This window comes from Mercenaria mercenaria, chromosome 19 (assembly GCF_021730395.1).
Source record: "Mercenaria mercenaria strain notata chromosome 19, MADL_Memer_1, whole genome shotgun sequence".
Classification (NCBI taxonomy): domain Eukaryota; kingdom Metazoa; phylum Mollusca; class Bivalvia; order Venerida; family Veneridae; genus Mercenaria; species Mercenaria mercenaria.
Genome location: NC_069379.1, coordinates 43,226,100 through 43,242,762, shown reverse-complemented (window position 1 = coordinate 43,242,762; position 16,663 = coordinate 43,226,100). Strand labels below are relative to the sequence as shown.

At 36.2% G+C, this 16,663-nt stretch overlaps 2 protein-coding genes across 8 annotated transcripts in view; both read left to right on the top strand.

Moving 5' to 3' along the window:
* LOC123542122 (coronin-1B-like) overlaps positions 1-16,663 on the top strand; it is a 204,828-nt gene that overhangs the window by 102,204 nt on the left and 85,961 nt on the right. The gene's annotated exons all lie outside the window — the stretch shown is intronic.
* LOC123542262 (angiopoietin-related protein 7-like) lies at positions 7,667-9,916 on the top strand. The gene has a single exon (XM_045327996.2). It carries the CDS (start codon positions 7,857-7,859, stop codon positions 9,270-9,272), a length of 1,416 nt encoding a protein of 471 aa, XP_045183931.2. The 5' UTR covers positions 7,667-7,856; the 3' UTR covers positions 9,273-9,916.

Below are 16,663 nucleotides of genomic sequence, written 5' to 3'. Positions count from 1 at the left end.
TATATTTCCCGCAGTAGTGGTCGCTGATAAGCGTACTATGGCAAGTCTACATGTATATCTGCATGTAGTTCTCGTGCGGCTATCAGTGTGTAACATTATCGCTTTCGCATTAACCATTAATAAATTGGCTATTTATTTTTAACCATCGGTATTCAGGAAATTACTAATAACCTTTGAAAGTTTGATAATGTGACTGTTGAGTCAAGGTGTTCAAAGATAATCCGTCATAAAATCATCTTGGGGATATATTGCAAAGTAATTATTACTTTTGTCTCTTTTCAATTTTGGTACAGTTTTCTCAAAATCTTGTATACATGCATGAGCTTAGACTGGTCAAAAATGTATTCAGAAATTCCTACATAAACCCGATCAATGTCTTATCAGTTCTAAAAATAGAAAATACAACGGATTTGTATATAGGGCCGGATCCAGATATTTTTGACTGGGGGGATTCAGGGACAGGGCTCCAGATAAGATGTGTATTAGCGTAAATTACGCTTTGATCCAGGTAAGATGTGTATTAGCATAAATTACGCTTTGCAGTAATGCATATACGCATGTCTGTTAATTTTTAAGCATATAACTAGAAATGTGTCCATGGGACACAGATGCCCCCACTACATGACAAAGGACACAAATTTTTTCCTAGGTCAGGGGCCATAACTCCTACAATACTGAATGAATCTGGATGCGAAACCCCAGGTGCACAACAGCAAATGCTGACCACCATTCCTTTAAACTTTGGTGACTCTAGGTCAAATACTTTTGGAGCTATGCGCGACACAACATTAAAATGACCAATTTTTAACTAAATCAGGGGTCATAACTCCTACATGACTGAATGAATCCAGACGTGAAACCCCATGTGCACAACTGCACATGCTGACCAACATTCCTGTAAACTTTGGTGACTCTAGGTCAAATACTTTTGGAGCTACAAGCGACACAACATTAAAATGATCAATTTTTAACTAAGTAAGAGGCCCTAACTCCTACACGACTGAGTGAATCCGGACGCGAAACCCAAGGTGCACAACTGCACATGCTGACCAACATTCCTGTAAACTTTGGTGACTCTAGGTTAAATACTTTTGGAGCTACGCGCGACACAACATTAAAATGAGCAATTTTTAACTAAGTCAGGGGCCATAACTACTACACAACTGAATGAATCCGGACGCAAAACCCCAGGTGCACAACTACACATGCTGACCAACATTCCTGTAAACTTTTGTGACTCTATGTCAAATAATTTTGGAGCCACGCGCGACACAACATTTTCGGAAGGACGGACGGAAGACGGACAGGGGCAAATCTATATGCCCCCCAAAAGTAGGGGCATAAAAAACGTATATGAAATAACAGAAACGCACGCAATGACTTTTTACTGGCGTAAACAAAACCTGAATCATCCGGATGCTTTATGTAACAGAGCACAGTCAGCATTAATTCTCCCACATTGAACATACACACGTACACGGGGAGCAGGCTCTTCCCTGTAAATTTTCGAAATAACGATACCCTCAGGGCATGGAATGGTGGCCTCTGGTATATTTTTATCTCTAAATTTTGAGACATTGTTGGGGCATGTTACTCCCATCTTGATTTGGTGGTCAGGGGCTTTCAAGCTGGAAAAAATATTAAATACAGGTATGAAATGGTGGCCTCTGGTGCGTTTCTGGGTCTAAATGTTATGAAAAAAAATATTCCTCGGCCAAAATAGTAAGGGTCATCTTTTATGATTTCTATTTAATATATAGGTGGTTGATCTACACTAAGTGTCAAAGTGGTAAGTAAAGTGTCTGGTACATAAAGTGACTGGTACATAAGGTGTTGCACCCTTTTATGAGTATAGGTCACTTCTCAGTCAACTGGGGGGCACGGGCCCACCCGGCCCAGCCCTGGATCTGGGCCTGATCTAACACGATCTCTCACAACATTCCTACTTTCGTTTCGTAATCAGATAGAACAGTTACTGTAGAAGACTGAACTTTTTTTGGGAAATTATATTATTGTTTTTATTTTGAAATATGTCATCTGACTTAACTATCAGTTTTTTAAAAAGACGTAGATCTAAGCCTACAATAAGTAAAACCACCTTGTGAAATTTACGGACAGTTGCGTTCGAACGTTGTCATCGACAATGTCAGCTTCCATTCCAAAAATAAGTATTAATTCTAACAAATTACTTACCCAGTATACTTGTATTAATCGAAAATGTTTCTCCACTTGTGTCTTCATGTCAAAACTAAACCTGTCCCTATCTAAAAGGATGATAAAATCATAAATTTATGCTGTAATCTGCTCAGTCTTACATGTTTCACGGCCATGCTCGACATCGATGTAAACATCTTGTGCGCATGCGCAGTACGTATAGTCTTATGTATTTCACAGGTCTTACGTTTTTCATGTCACACCTGTAACCGGTTCTCGCTATGTCCTCATTTTCATGCTACTTGTCTAAAAATCTGAAACCAGTCAAGGTAAAATCAAAGGACATGAGAGACTGTACTACAAATATCTTAAATCTAAATTGCATAGTAACGTTTTCAGCGTTCAGTTGTATAGGTTACTGATAATTTTATTGTTGTGCTCTTATTCCCGCTTGAAGTTGTCTACGTTCCCGCAAGGGGTTTGACGTCAAAAGCAGATAGATAATTGTCTGTTGCAGTCCCACTTAATAATTATTAATGCACCATTTTTTGAATTTTCCACTTGGTGCGCCGTAAAACCCAAATAAATAAATAACACTGCCGCTTCTCTCCGACACTTCTTGTAAATTCCTCCACTTTTTCTAGGTCAGATTTTGTTTCCGATTTTGTATTATCATTTTTCAGGCTTTCAACTGATATGTGTCCAATTTATTAGTTATATCCTGTACAAGTCCATCTAAATTCAATAACCGATCCGACTCGCTCGCCGACCATTTCGGCGTTGCTGAATGACGTCGACGCCAGAACGCGCAGACGTTCCGGTTACCCGGGGCCATTATGATTATGGCACGTGAGGCGCACTGCGCCATTATGGATTCGTCAACAGAGGCCGTAATGACCGTTTTTAATAGTCTTTTTGTTACTATTTATAGTAAGGTATATAATAATAAGAGGTTAATATAAGTCTGGACTGTGCCTTCTTGCTATAATGGCACACCTAGTGTCATAATTGCTAGAAGGCTTTAGCCCGAGGGCCATTATGAAACTAGGTGTGCCATTATGGCTAGAAGGCACAACCAGCCGTTTATTGACCTTTTTATTATATACCTTCGCTTCATACTCATCTTGTTATTTTCATTTTACATAATTATCTTTTCTACAAACTCATGGGGCCTAAGCATCATTTGTATTGATTTTTTGATCAACAGTGCCATCATTTTTTGACAATCGATCTGAAAATGATTCAGCACCCTTTCACCGCCATAATGACGTTGCTACATGACGTCAGCGTCAGAACGCGCTGACGTTCCGGTTACCCGGGGCCATTATGATTATGGCGCGTGAGGCGCACTGCGCCATTATGGATTCGTCAATATAGGCCCTAATGACCGTTTTAAACGGCATTTTTGTTACTATTTATAGTAAGGTATATAATAATAATTATTAATGCCCCATTTTTTTAAATAGTAAAATACCACTTCTCTTTGTTACCCACTCTATATTTTTGTACTTTTTTGATAATTAACATGTACATATACTTGTGGTATTTGGTGTAGGCCCTACGGGCCAAGCAACATCAACAACGCACCCACACCCCAGGGCCCTAGACTTATTTCATGAATAGGTACAAAATTGTTTGGCAAGATCAACTTTTAATTAAAAAAAAAAACTATATCCCATGAAAAAAACTCTTTTGTACTATATATGATTTCAATGTTTCCATGACAACCTTACACTTTTGGAAATGACAACCATATAGACGATAATCCACCCAGACGTTTTTCGTAGGCAGGCTACCACATTGCTTGGCAGGACCAGCGTTTGCAAAATTTATAAAAATGTCTAGGGGTATGCATGGTAGATGTTTCTGATCCCCAGCCTATATACTTAATCTACTTTGCGACTGAGCCTAATGGCCTACTTTGCGATGCATGGCTGTGCTTGGGATGCTCTGTGCTTATGGGAAATCTACCATTATCTTATGCAGTGTTTTTAGCACTGCACATGCTCGACCGCTGCTTTCGGGCAACCTGTTTTGCACATTTTTTTAAATAATTAAAGTTGAAAGAATATTACGAGATATCTAAAATTGCCACTTTTGCAGGCCTTTATTCCATCCGACTCTCTGAATAGAAAAGATGATGTGATTTGAAAAATGTTTCTTCGACCTGCGATTCATAGCTTGATTGTTAGTAGGCCTACTCGGATAAAAATAAATCTATGAACACCCGATAAAACAGAGGAATACAAACTTATAAAATTTTTATCCATGTCTTAACAACTATCATAGTTTATCCAGGCTAGGTGGAGTATCAATATGGCAGTTTATCAACAAGTCGAAAGATTTCCTGCGGCCAGAAGTAATACAGACCAGAAATTGCTGACAGTAACTTATGGGTGGATAACGTACTTGTTTTATTATTATTATTATTATTATACCATTTCGCTTTAATGTAGGAAATATTAATCCATTCAACATGATTTCTAAGTAGATCTACGAACTATGTATTTCTTAACTCTCGAAAGTTATTGTTTTAAGCAAAAATAATTATATTTCCCTTTCATGTATAACAACTTTTAGCTTAACTGGTCACATTCCTTGACTATTGAAATACTTTACAAGAGCTTTCACAAATGTGATTCATGCCTTCACCTGGAATTATCTGACAACACAGGACCATAATCCAGGAAATTGAAGAGCAATTAAACAAAAACCCTTATGCAAACAAGGTATCATTATTGATCATTGCTGAAAGTTTGAAAAAATTATATAAAAAAAATTTGAATGAGGGATCAGGTCACAAACTTTTCTCTATATATCTTTATAGAGTGCCAGCGATATGCAAAAACGGCGTTCCATAAATGCGATAAGCCAATCGCATATCGGTAAAAAGTCACGTGAAATCACCCAGTCCCCATGTGCTACACTACTTGTTGCATTCAATAACTAGAGACAAGTCGGGCCTTTCAGGCCGCAGGTAATAAAATCACAGTAAATATAGCATTTCAACACGAGTCGATTTGTTTCCTGTCAAATAAGGCAGACGTAAAGTCACACCCACGTCACTATTATTAAGCCATAGCGTCAAACGTCATAGCGGCGCGCATAGACTAGCTCCTAGACTTTGATATATCTTTTTACATTTTTATGATTGAATGTAATGAACTGAGCCAGTCTACATCCTATGTCTAATATCATGATAATTTTAACATCATTCTTCTGTGAAAATCTCTAAAATAGACCGGCCTTTGTCTCTATGAAACTGAATTCGTGAAAACAGGGAAAAATGTAGAAATGTATATTATTATCAGTCAAGTGGCTAGTCTACGGTGCGCCGGTAAAGAAACCCGAACAAAACGTGCAAATATTTTATTTATGTCGTCAAAGATGTACATACAAATCTCTCTTAACTTGTTAGAATTGAAATAATATATCTTAAACAGTAATTTGCCGTGTTTGTCGTTGAGGTGTGTCTTAGGACTAAAATAAATATTGTCCGTTTCCGGTAACACCCTTCCCCAACCCCTCCCCCCACCCCCACGCCACACACACACACAAGCACACAAAAAGGAAGATAGCCTATCTACGGTAGGAAGTTTTTTGTTGGGTGTGTTGTTGTTTTTTTCAATACAAACCTAAAAGTATAGAAAAAAGCGGACATATCGATTTTGTTTTCCAACGCCATAAAAACATTTAAGGTAGCGGCAAATTTTTAGGGTAGGTGGGAATACCCGACGGAAACAAACAATTTTTAGGCTTTTTTATATCACACGGGCTTCGCACTCGTGATGTAATTCCTTCGCATCTGGACTACAAACAATGACTTTATTCAACGACAAATCACTGTTTGAGATATATCATTTCGTAAGTCATACTTTGTTGGAGCTTATCAAATTTCCTGAAAAAAAATCGTCGCTTTCGGATGAGGACCAATAAAATCATATTTTGTTTGATTTTCATTCATTTAATATTCTCACCAGAAATTAAAGATATTTTCTGTGATAATACCATAATAGCCAATCATGTCATAAAGCCATTCACAAACTAGACATAATAGCCAATCATGTCATAAAGCCATTCACAAACTAGGCATAATAGCCAATCATGTCATAAAGCCATTCACAAACTAGGCATAATAGCCAATCATGTCATAAAGCCATTCACAAACTAGACATAATAGCCAATCATGTCATAAACCCATTCAAAAACCCAAGGCATAATAGCCAATCATGTCATAAAGCCATTCAAAAACTAGGCATAATACCCAATCAGTCATAAAGCCATTCCAACTAGACATAATAGCCAATTGTCATAAAGCCATTCACAAACTAGGCATAATAAGCTGTATAAAAGGGAAGACAAAACACTTAATTGGATCAAAGACCTATAATGTACAAAGATAAGAAACTACTTTTGCAAACTACTAATTAATCATGGAAATTTTGTGCCTGAAAATTTTACTAATTTATAAACTGATCATTTCTACATGACAAGGAAGTATTTTTAGTATCTTACATTTAAAATGATTACAAAAAATGTGCACTTAAACTTTGCTAGTATAGTGATTTAATGGCAAATTATATGTAAGAGCTTTTGTATTTTACACAAAACGTTTTGGTTTGTTCACGGTCAGATTTTGACAAATAAGGTGTCATTTTGTAGATAAACTCCTGATCTATTGCATGATATTTTTCTTTAATAGAGCACGAGATATTTGCATACGTGACTTTGTGAGAGTTGGCCCATCTGCCGCGTGATTTGGTGAGATTTAGAAAAGCTGCCAATCTTTGTATATTATAGGTCTTTGGTTGGACTTGTAGCTAGTCTAGCCACTAGACTCATAATACTTATTTCATTCACCGAGATTAAAGACATAACATTTAGGAGAGTTTCTTAGAGATCTGATGTTTACATTATCATATGATATTGGACCAAGGATATAGACTGGCTATATATATTCACAACGTTAAAGATAAAAATATAAAAAATATCATAGACTAGGAGCTAGTCTAACTAGCAGCGGCTATTTCCAAATGCAAACCTATGTAACGTATACACCTTCAAAAAGATCGCCAATGTAACATAACGAATCTTAGTGGAAGCTGGGCATTGCATATATCGTTAAAAAAATCCACCAGTGAGAGTTTTGGCGTCTTAATTTCTTATTTCTTGAAAAGGAAGATTTATACAATTTGGCCATCTCATGAGAAAAACTGATATACTTATATATATAATAACCAAAATAAATGAGTAATTATAAAAATGCTAATGTTTCGAGGAAACAGACGTGAGGGATGATTACTGAGATTTGTAATTTACGGATCAAAAACTAAGTGCAACCTCTTGAACCCCTTAAAGCAACAGACAGAAACACACTTTAAATCAACTTAATATGAAACATAATCACGTGCTTTGGCGCTTGTATTTAGTCATATTGGCGCTTTCTGTATGTGCTTACACGAAAAAAATATATTATATATTAGACGTATTGAATGCGTTTAAATTATTTTAGTACAAGTTTCAAAAGAATTGACAACGTTTTGCTAACATGAAGAAATACAATATATTTTAGTCTAAATTATTTCAGAACAAAGATTTCAAATCTTTCAACGTGATTTATATTCTAACTGGACATTATAAACGAAAAGTGAAAGGTAAAACTGACGTTTCTTTTACTAGGCGTATCTGTAACACGTATCAAAATGGAGCATACATTCATTAAAAGGGCGGTGTTAATTATTTTTCATATCATCGGAATCTATTGTTCTGCTTCGCAACGTGTTATAGAAAGAATAAGATACTTGGAAAATAGAGTCAATTCTGAATCAAAATTTCGAGCTGAAGATTATGAGGATATTATTGACAGATTAGATGAAATAGATAAAAGACTGAACGCGTCTCTTGAACAGAAAGTTGGCCTCGTTAACGTGGCTCCAGAAACGGGTGAAGTTGACTTGAAAAGTGTACAGCATTTAAGGGAAGATTTCACGCGACTTTGGGCTGCGTTTAAGGATGAAAAGTCTGAAACTGCGAGAATCCGTAGAGAAATTCCAAAGATTGAAAACAATTTGATTTCAATGAAACAGGGCATGGACAAATATTGTATGGTAAATTTAAACAAGACGGAGCAACTGATTTCGCGGGCTGAAGAAGCAGATACGTTTATAAAAACCGACATTGCCCTCCAGATTAATGAGATTACTGAGGAACAGAAATCTTTGCGTAATGAGATTACTGAGGAACAGAAATCTTTGCGTAATGAGATTACTGAGGAACAGAAAGCTTTGCGTAATGAGATTAATCACACCTCTTTTCTTGTAAGAGAAGAATTTAGAATTGTAGCAGCTGAAATAGAAAAACATATTCGAAGTATTTTTGAAAAATCAATTACACTAAATAGTAATAAAAGAGATGAAGTTGTGGAGCAAGTTAAAATCAACACAAGAAAGATTGAAAACATCGAAATGTTAGTAACAGGCCTATATACTGGCCTCGAAATAGTCTCATGCTCCAGCGCAAAAAAATCCGGAAATTTAAGCACCCGCACCTATAAACTGCAAAATGGGCTTTGGGTTTTCTGTGACCAAACCACAGACGGTGGGGGTTGGACTGTGTTTCAGAGAAGAATAAATGGTGAGGTTGATTTCTATCGTAACTGGACTGAGTATAAAAACGGCTTCGGCGATGTGAATGGTGAATTCTGGCTAGGCAATGAACATTTAAGTATTCTTACATCAACAGGAGATCATGAGCTGAGAATAGATATGGAAGATTTTGAAGGAAATCGCGCCTTTGCAAAGTATAGTAAGTTTAAGATATACCCTGAAGAATACAAGTACAAAATAGAGGTGAGTGGATACAGTGGAAATGCTGGAGATTCTCTGACGTATCATAATGGAATGGCGTTCTCAACGTTCGACAATGACAATGATAAAGGGTCGTCTGGAAACTGTGCAATAAGCTGGCATGGTGCCTGGTGGTACAACGCTTGTTCCAATTCCAATCTCAATGGACAGTATTTTAATATTCCTGGTAAAAGAGATCACAGAGGAATCACCTGGCGGCGCTGGAAAAATAATTATTACTGTTTGAAAAGTGTGGAAATGAAATTTCGTTAAACAAATGAAAGATGTAAAATTCAAACATTATTGTTCATTTAAACAATCGTGATGTTGAAATTAGAAAGACGTGTGTATTTCACATAAAAGAAAAATGTATATATTAAAGTTTTGTGCAAGATGGTGACGATAACTGATTAAGACTTTATAACATTATTGTTTTTAAACTATTTGTTTATTTTGGGAATCATTGTACCATGTATGTTTCCTCTGTGAAATGTATATAGATGAGAATATGTGTACAAATATCTGTTAAAAATGAATCATGCAATTATGCACTGAAAATCTAACTATGGTCAGAAGAAAAAAATCAAGTTATATGATATAGGTAAAGACATAGGATGTTTATATTGAGAATCATTGTTCGTGTACCATGTAAGTTAGAAAGTGTTTCTGTAATTGGACTTCGAAATGTATTTAATATGTTTGTATAGATACGTACATGTGTCTAAATATGTGTTAAAATCTGAATCATGTAATATGGACTGAAAACTATTCTATGGTCAGAAGAAAAACATCAAGTTATATTATATTAGTAAAAAGTATGTGCACCTAGAAATAAAACAACATAGGAATAATGGCCAGTAAATAGTAAATCAATTAATTGTAATATACTGTTACATGAATAAATTTCACAGATAAAATGTTTGAGTTATTTTTCCATTACATTTTTGTATTCAGTACCATACCTTAAACCTATAGTCCCCGTGCATAAGCCAACAAGCTCGATAGTATCAACATACTGACAAATTTGAATAGACCTCTGATTGGAAGTTACATGATACATGAGTTTTATCTCTCAAAATAGTTATTACTATACATCAGTGTATATTTTTGTAGCTTTTAAAAACTGCATTAAAAATTCTATGATTCCGTGATTCGAACGCTTAAAACATTCAATTTGCTGTAATTCGAGGGCTTGGTGCAAAACTATTGTAAGTGTATATAAATAAAGAACAAGATACAATAGATGCATTTATGTTCTCTTGTAGAAATAAATGGTGTTATTTTCTGGTGATATATATTCACTTGTTGTCATGTTGAAAGAGATTACTTGTCGGCTATTATTCATCATTATTTGCATTCCGTTATACGGTTTGTTTCGTTTATCTATTATCTACACACTTGGCGGCAAAAAATACGAGAAGTCCGTGCATGTATTTGCCACCCCCTTGAACCAGTTTGCTAGCTGAAATCGCCCGAACAACATCGATAGAAAAATTCCCTCCCACCTTCCCCTTTAAGAATGATATATGTATAATATCAATTTGACGTATTTCTGCTGTCAAGTTTGTTTTTCAGATCCAGACTGATACATTACGGAGTCTCAGGCATGTCACGTGATATTCGCAAGGGTCGGGGCGTGTTCAGAAGGCTGCCTCTTGCACTCGCCTATTCATGTTACTAATACCTGTCACAGTGATTATCTATTTTAGTTAAATGAAATAGTGAAACGAACGTTTTAATGTTTCGTGGTAACTTCTGAAAGAGGTGAACATTTTAAGTTTCGAGGTTTAAAGTGAAATGATATTCAATTGCTGTAACAACTTTATGATATTTTGTGTTTTCTTTATTCTATTTCTTTTATTACTTGTATTTAATTTTATGCATATATAATAACAATTTTACTGCTTTTAAATGTAATCCAACGCTTTCCCGTTATTTTCTAAATAGGAGTTTTTTAGGGTTTTGGTGCGCGGATTACAAATGTATCTGTCGCGACTTTCTTAAAGCAACGAACATTTCTAGTGTAGGACTGGATGCGAAGACATTTTTAACTTTGCTTATTGCAGTTAAAGTTTAAACTGTCCGTTCTAAAGTGAGCATAAATATTTTTATAATTGATCCACACCTATTTCGATAAAGCCTTCCTTGGCATTACGATACAACGGCTGTATCAAAAATCAAAAACGCTCACATGTCTAGCTTGGTCAGGAGTATCTGCCGAAAATATTTGCCATCGAATACCATGTCTTATATTGGTGTTGCAGGGTTTAAAACCCGGGTGCAACCCTGTTAGAGGGGACCTTGTACCAAAATATGGTCGGTCATTGATACATATCCTTGCACTGACTGTGACTTAGTTTAGCAGGGTGACTCCTCCCGGCCAAGTTGGTGTTATGCCGTTCGGGAGGAGGGTTTTTTTTAATATGTACGAGTAGGGCCGTACATATCTTTATAATTTTGTGTGGATCAACTTTGCTTCATACCTCTAACAACATATGTGGGTCTTGTATGTTTAACTTGACCCCCTCTGCTAACTGGAAGCGCCTGTAAACCAGCTCTTTATTTTGTCTGTGGCTCCCAACTTATGCTACCATTTGTCCGTTTATCAGAACAGTCTTTTGCTTAGATGGTATTTAATCTTTCGCGTTATCACGAGATCCTCCCCGGCATTCGAGTCCGAGTAATTCTTTCGAACTTTGTTAGAGGGGACCTTGATCAGAAATGGTCGGTCATTCACCAATATCTTCGTAATGGCTGTTTCTTAGTTTGCAGGGTTATATTGATAATAATGGCAAGACCGGGAAAACAAAATCCTTTGCTACATACCTCTAACACATTGGTCTGATTATAAATAGAAGACCACCTGCTATATCTGGTAGCGCTTCCTGCTTCTTTATTAACATATCAATAGTGCAGTCTTTCCTGGATATTATTTTTGCGTTGACATTACTGTCGCGATCCAACCCCCCTTTTTCGTTAAATATGCAAATATTACAGTGTAATTCTATTAGAAACTAAATATAAAGCAATTGTTGCATGATTTTCTTCGCTAACCCGTCTTACTTGTAGTTCCTATTACCTTTCGGGAATGTGCTGAGCAATTCGCCTCACTTTCTCATCGGCTGTGAATGGAGAAATCTCTGCCATTTGCCAGTTTCTTCATGGTCAGTCTATAAAATAGGCTTCTGCCACTTTGCGTTGCCTGTAAGTTGCTATGCCATTTAGCTAGTGATTGTTCTTGTGTTCATATTCATTTCTTAAAATTTAAACATGCTAGATGCCATGATATCAATGAAATAAAGTCGCGGCCATTTCCCATCTACTTTGTGTTTGTTGTTTGTGCATGCTAATAAGAATAGTTAAGAATATTTGTACTGACGTCGTAAAACGACATAGATATAGCGAACCTCATGAAATATCTGTATGTTCTACCTTGATCTCAACCGATCTTAAGCTGGCCCTTGCATCATGAATTAGACAGCCACCTGCCTTTGGCAACTCATGGGTCATTCCTTTGTGGGTTGCTTAACACAGGTCTGGCTGTATACTTTGTAACAGAGAGGTCGTGATGTTGCACTTGGCGCGGATCCGCATACGTGTAGGTTCAAAGAACATCTCAAGCGACAAAAATCAGACAAGAAAAAATATTCACAAATAAGTTTTGTGTAAGCGTTAAAGTTCTGACCAGGTTAAGGTTACCTGAAAGTATTTGGCATACGCTGAATATGACGTATACTTGTAAAAATTTAATTCACATTTTGTATGCACATGTGCATGATATCGCTATCTCTCTGTTGCTGGTCTTGCTGCCTTCTATTCATAATCGGTTCTACCTGCGCCAATAAAATAATTTTGCGCCAAGCCCTCGGTATGTATTATACGTATTTCCAGACGAGAGCTTGAATTTTAAAATAGACCGAAGCCGATATCATATAAATTTTTAACATATCTAGTACACCGATGAGGGTAAAAATCTACGCCTTTGGCACCTATATTTGAAAAAGACCATAACACTAAAAATATTCCTTTTGTTCTAAGATATATGAAACTCTAAGACGTTAATATTGTCTCAAAGTAGGTACGTGACCTAAATTGTTACTCTAGTCCAAATATACAACCAAGTCAGCAGATTAAGAAAGACCAGTGTTCTTAAGGTAATGGATCCGCGATGACAATCGGCAATTTCCGTGAGATTCCGTGAGATTCCGTGTTTTCGTCGTTCTACGGACGTAAAGATGCTAAACACGCACATTACTTTTCGTAAAAAGACGGAAAATGCCGAACTCGCATATGGAGAATAAGTAAATTGCCGATTATGATTACAGGTCCACTACCTTACATGAGTTCTGATAAAAATCTGGCAAAGAGTGATTAGTCGAGAAGTGTACGATTGCAACTTTGTATCCCATCATTTATGAATGATCACAATAGGACAGTATTCTTGTTTTATTCCACTGGAAACAGTTTCAGAAGTCTTTTTTTGTGACACAAACGATATAAGCGACAAGATTGAAAAGAAAAGAAAAGTCCCGAAGGAATCAGCCATACTCCAATAACGCCGCTCCGTTACAGCAACGTAACATTACATAAATGCACATTATATAGACAAGGTAAAACATTCACACAGCATCAACAAAAAAACCCCAAGGCACACAGCCTTGAAATGGCACAGCCCGAGTGAATTATTTCGAACGACGTATAACCGCTCGAGTGTTTAAAGCATCGTTTCGCTATAAATTATTTCGATTCTAATATGATTTTTATTGTAAAATTTAAATCAAATATGACAGAACTGTTTCTTCGCGCATGCCTGGTGCCAACTGTTAGGTCGTCACGTTCTTTGTTTATGCACTCCAGGACCGGAAGTGGTAATACGACTTGCGGAAGAAATCAGTTTGGGTGCAAAAGATGGCGAATTTTTCTGCAAACATTTGATCAAATTTGAAAGCCCTATTTCTTGATGTATATGTCGATTCTAATATGGCTAACAATGGCTAACAATGCTTTAATCATCACAACGATGTTATGTTGACGTCACGTCAACGTGATATTTAGCGCCATGTACGCATCAAGAAATAGCGCTTTCAGATTTCATGAAATATTTTACTTAACATGTTTTAAACGAAATGTCACATTGCACAAATGTTTTGATTAATTTATACACATACTGAATTAGTTATTCGCTTTGCTGAATAATTTGCAATAATTTTCGATTGAACTGAATTCTGCCGCAAGACGTATTACCGTTTCCGGTCCTGGCGTGTTTTAACAAATACCTACTATTGGCGCCATGCTTGCGCGAGGAAACAGTTCCATCATATTTGATATAAATTCTACAATAAAGAACATATTAGAATCGAAATAATTTTTAGCAAAAGAGTGCTTTATCACTATTTATACACTCGGGCGATTATACGTCGTCCGAAATATATTCACTCGGGCTGCGCCCTCGTGAAATTATTACGCTCGACGTATAACCGCCCATCGTGTATAAATAGTGATAAAGCACTGTTTTGCTATAAATTATTTAAGAAATAATGAATAGCAAAAGAGTGCTTTAACACCATTTATGCACGATGGGCGGTTATACGTCGGGCGTAATAATTGTACGAGGGCGCAGCCCGAGTGAAATTATTTGTATGACGTATTACCGCCCAAGTGTATAAATAGTGTTAAAACACTCTTTTTGCTATAAATTATTTCGATTCTAATATGCCCTTAATCTAAAACAGTTGATAAGATATAGAAGCGCTCTTTCTTGGTCGCAACAAAACCTTTGACGTCACCGCACGTTAACGTGACGTCATTCTAGCGTAAGAGTGTTTTAACAGAGACAAGCATATTAGAATTCTTAATTAATGTTGGTTATTATAACCCGTATTAACTATTTCAAACAGCAATAGAAGCCAGTTCTTGAAGTCGACATATATAACATGTTATTTTGTCGGGATTTAATAACTCGATATGTTGACATATTATAAGATTTTTTTCGACGGCTTGTTGTGATGTGCATCTCGAAAGAGACGACATCATCCCATCATCAGGGTGCCCCATACAGGCTTCCGTACTGGCGCACAAGGCAGTTGTTTTGGTCCGTGGCTGTATCCTACCTATCCTGGAACTCTTTTTGATGTCATTTCTAAATCTATATCAGTCTACGGTCTTGCTAATTATTATATAGCAAATAAAAGCTTTCGTTCCACATCTGTTTCCGCCGTATGCTCACAAGCGATCGGAGATCTCGAACGGTGTGAGATTATAATCAATGTCTGTATGAATAGAAACAAACTGAAAGTGAACACCTTTAAAACTGAATTTATTATGTTTGGTAGCAGACCTCAATTGAACGAATGTTTTACAAATTCGATTATCATTGCTGGTGATGATATCAAACGTGAAAGCACAATTAGATATCTCGGTGCATTTCTTGACGGAACTTTTACAGATCATATAAATCGCAAATGCCGTGCAGCCATGTTAAATTACCTACGAATTAAGAACATCCGAAACTATTTCAGAAAAGCAGCCACTGAAACTTAAGTTTTGTTACCTGCGGCCTGGAGGCCGCAGGTATATTGGAATACAACAAGTAGTGTAGCACATGGGGACTGGGTGATTTCACGTGACTTTTTACCGATAAGCGATTGGATTATCGCATTTATGGAACGCCATTTTCGCAATATAGTTGGCACTCTATATGATATATAGAGAAATGTTTGTGACCTGAATTCCTTATTCGTTATTTCATATAATTTATTCAAACTTTCAGCAATGATCAATATTGTGCATAAGGGTTTTTAGTTGTGCATAAGGGTTTTTGTGTTAATTTCATATTTCAATATAGTCAAGGAATGTGACCAGTTGAGCTAAAAGTTATGTTATACATGAAAGGGAAATATAGTTTGTTTTTTTTTTGCTTAAAACAATAGCTTTCAGAATTAAGAAATACATATTTCATAGATCTATTTGTAATTCATGTAGGATCAAGTAATATTTCATACATTAAAGCGTAATGATATAATAATAAAAAAACAAGTACGTTATTCACCCATAAGTTACTTTTTAGGCTGAGTGGTCACACATACATCCATAACAATTTCTGGTCTGTATAACTTCTGGCCGCAGGAAATTTTTCGACTTGTCTCTAGTTATTGAATGCAACAAGTAGTGTAGCACATGGGGAATGGGTGATATCACGTGATTTTTTTATCGATATGTGATTTGTTTATCGCTTTTATGGAACGCCGTTTTCGCAATATAGCTGGCAAGCTATATGATATATAGAGAAATGCTTGTGATCTGAATTCCTCATTCATTATTTCATATAATTTATTCAAACTTTCAGCAATAATCAATATTGATACTTAGTTGTGCACATGAGATTTTTTAAATGCTCTATAATTTCCTAGATTATGGTTCTGTGTTGTTTTGCTCTATATGTCAACGACGTCCAGGTGAAGGCATGAGTCATATTTGTGATAGCTCTAGTAAAGTGTTTCAATAGTCAAGGAATGTGACATCCAGTGAGCTAAAAGCTATGTTCTAATGAAAAGGGAAAAAAAGTTTCAAATGCTGAAATAGAAACACAATACAAACAGATGAAGCCTGTCTTAAAAGGGTATATTCCCGGCCAGTGTTGAAATTTGTAATATTATATTCATAAC

Bases quoted from the DNA above. Each gene is read 5' to 3' on its own strand.
- LOC123542262 (XM_045327996.2), top strand. From the start codon at position 7,857: ATGGAGCATACATTCATTAAAAGGGCGGTGTTAATTATTTTTCATATC.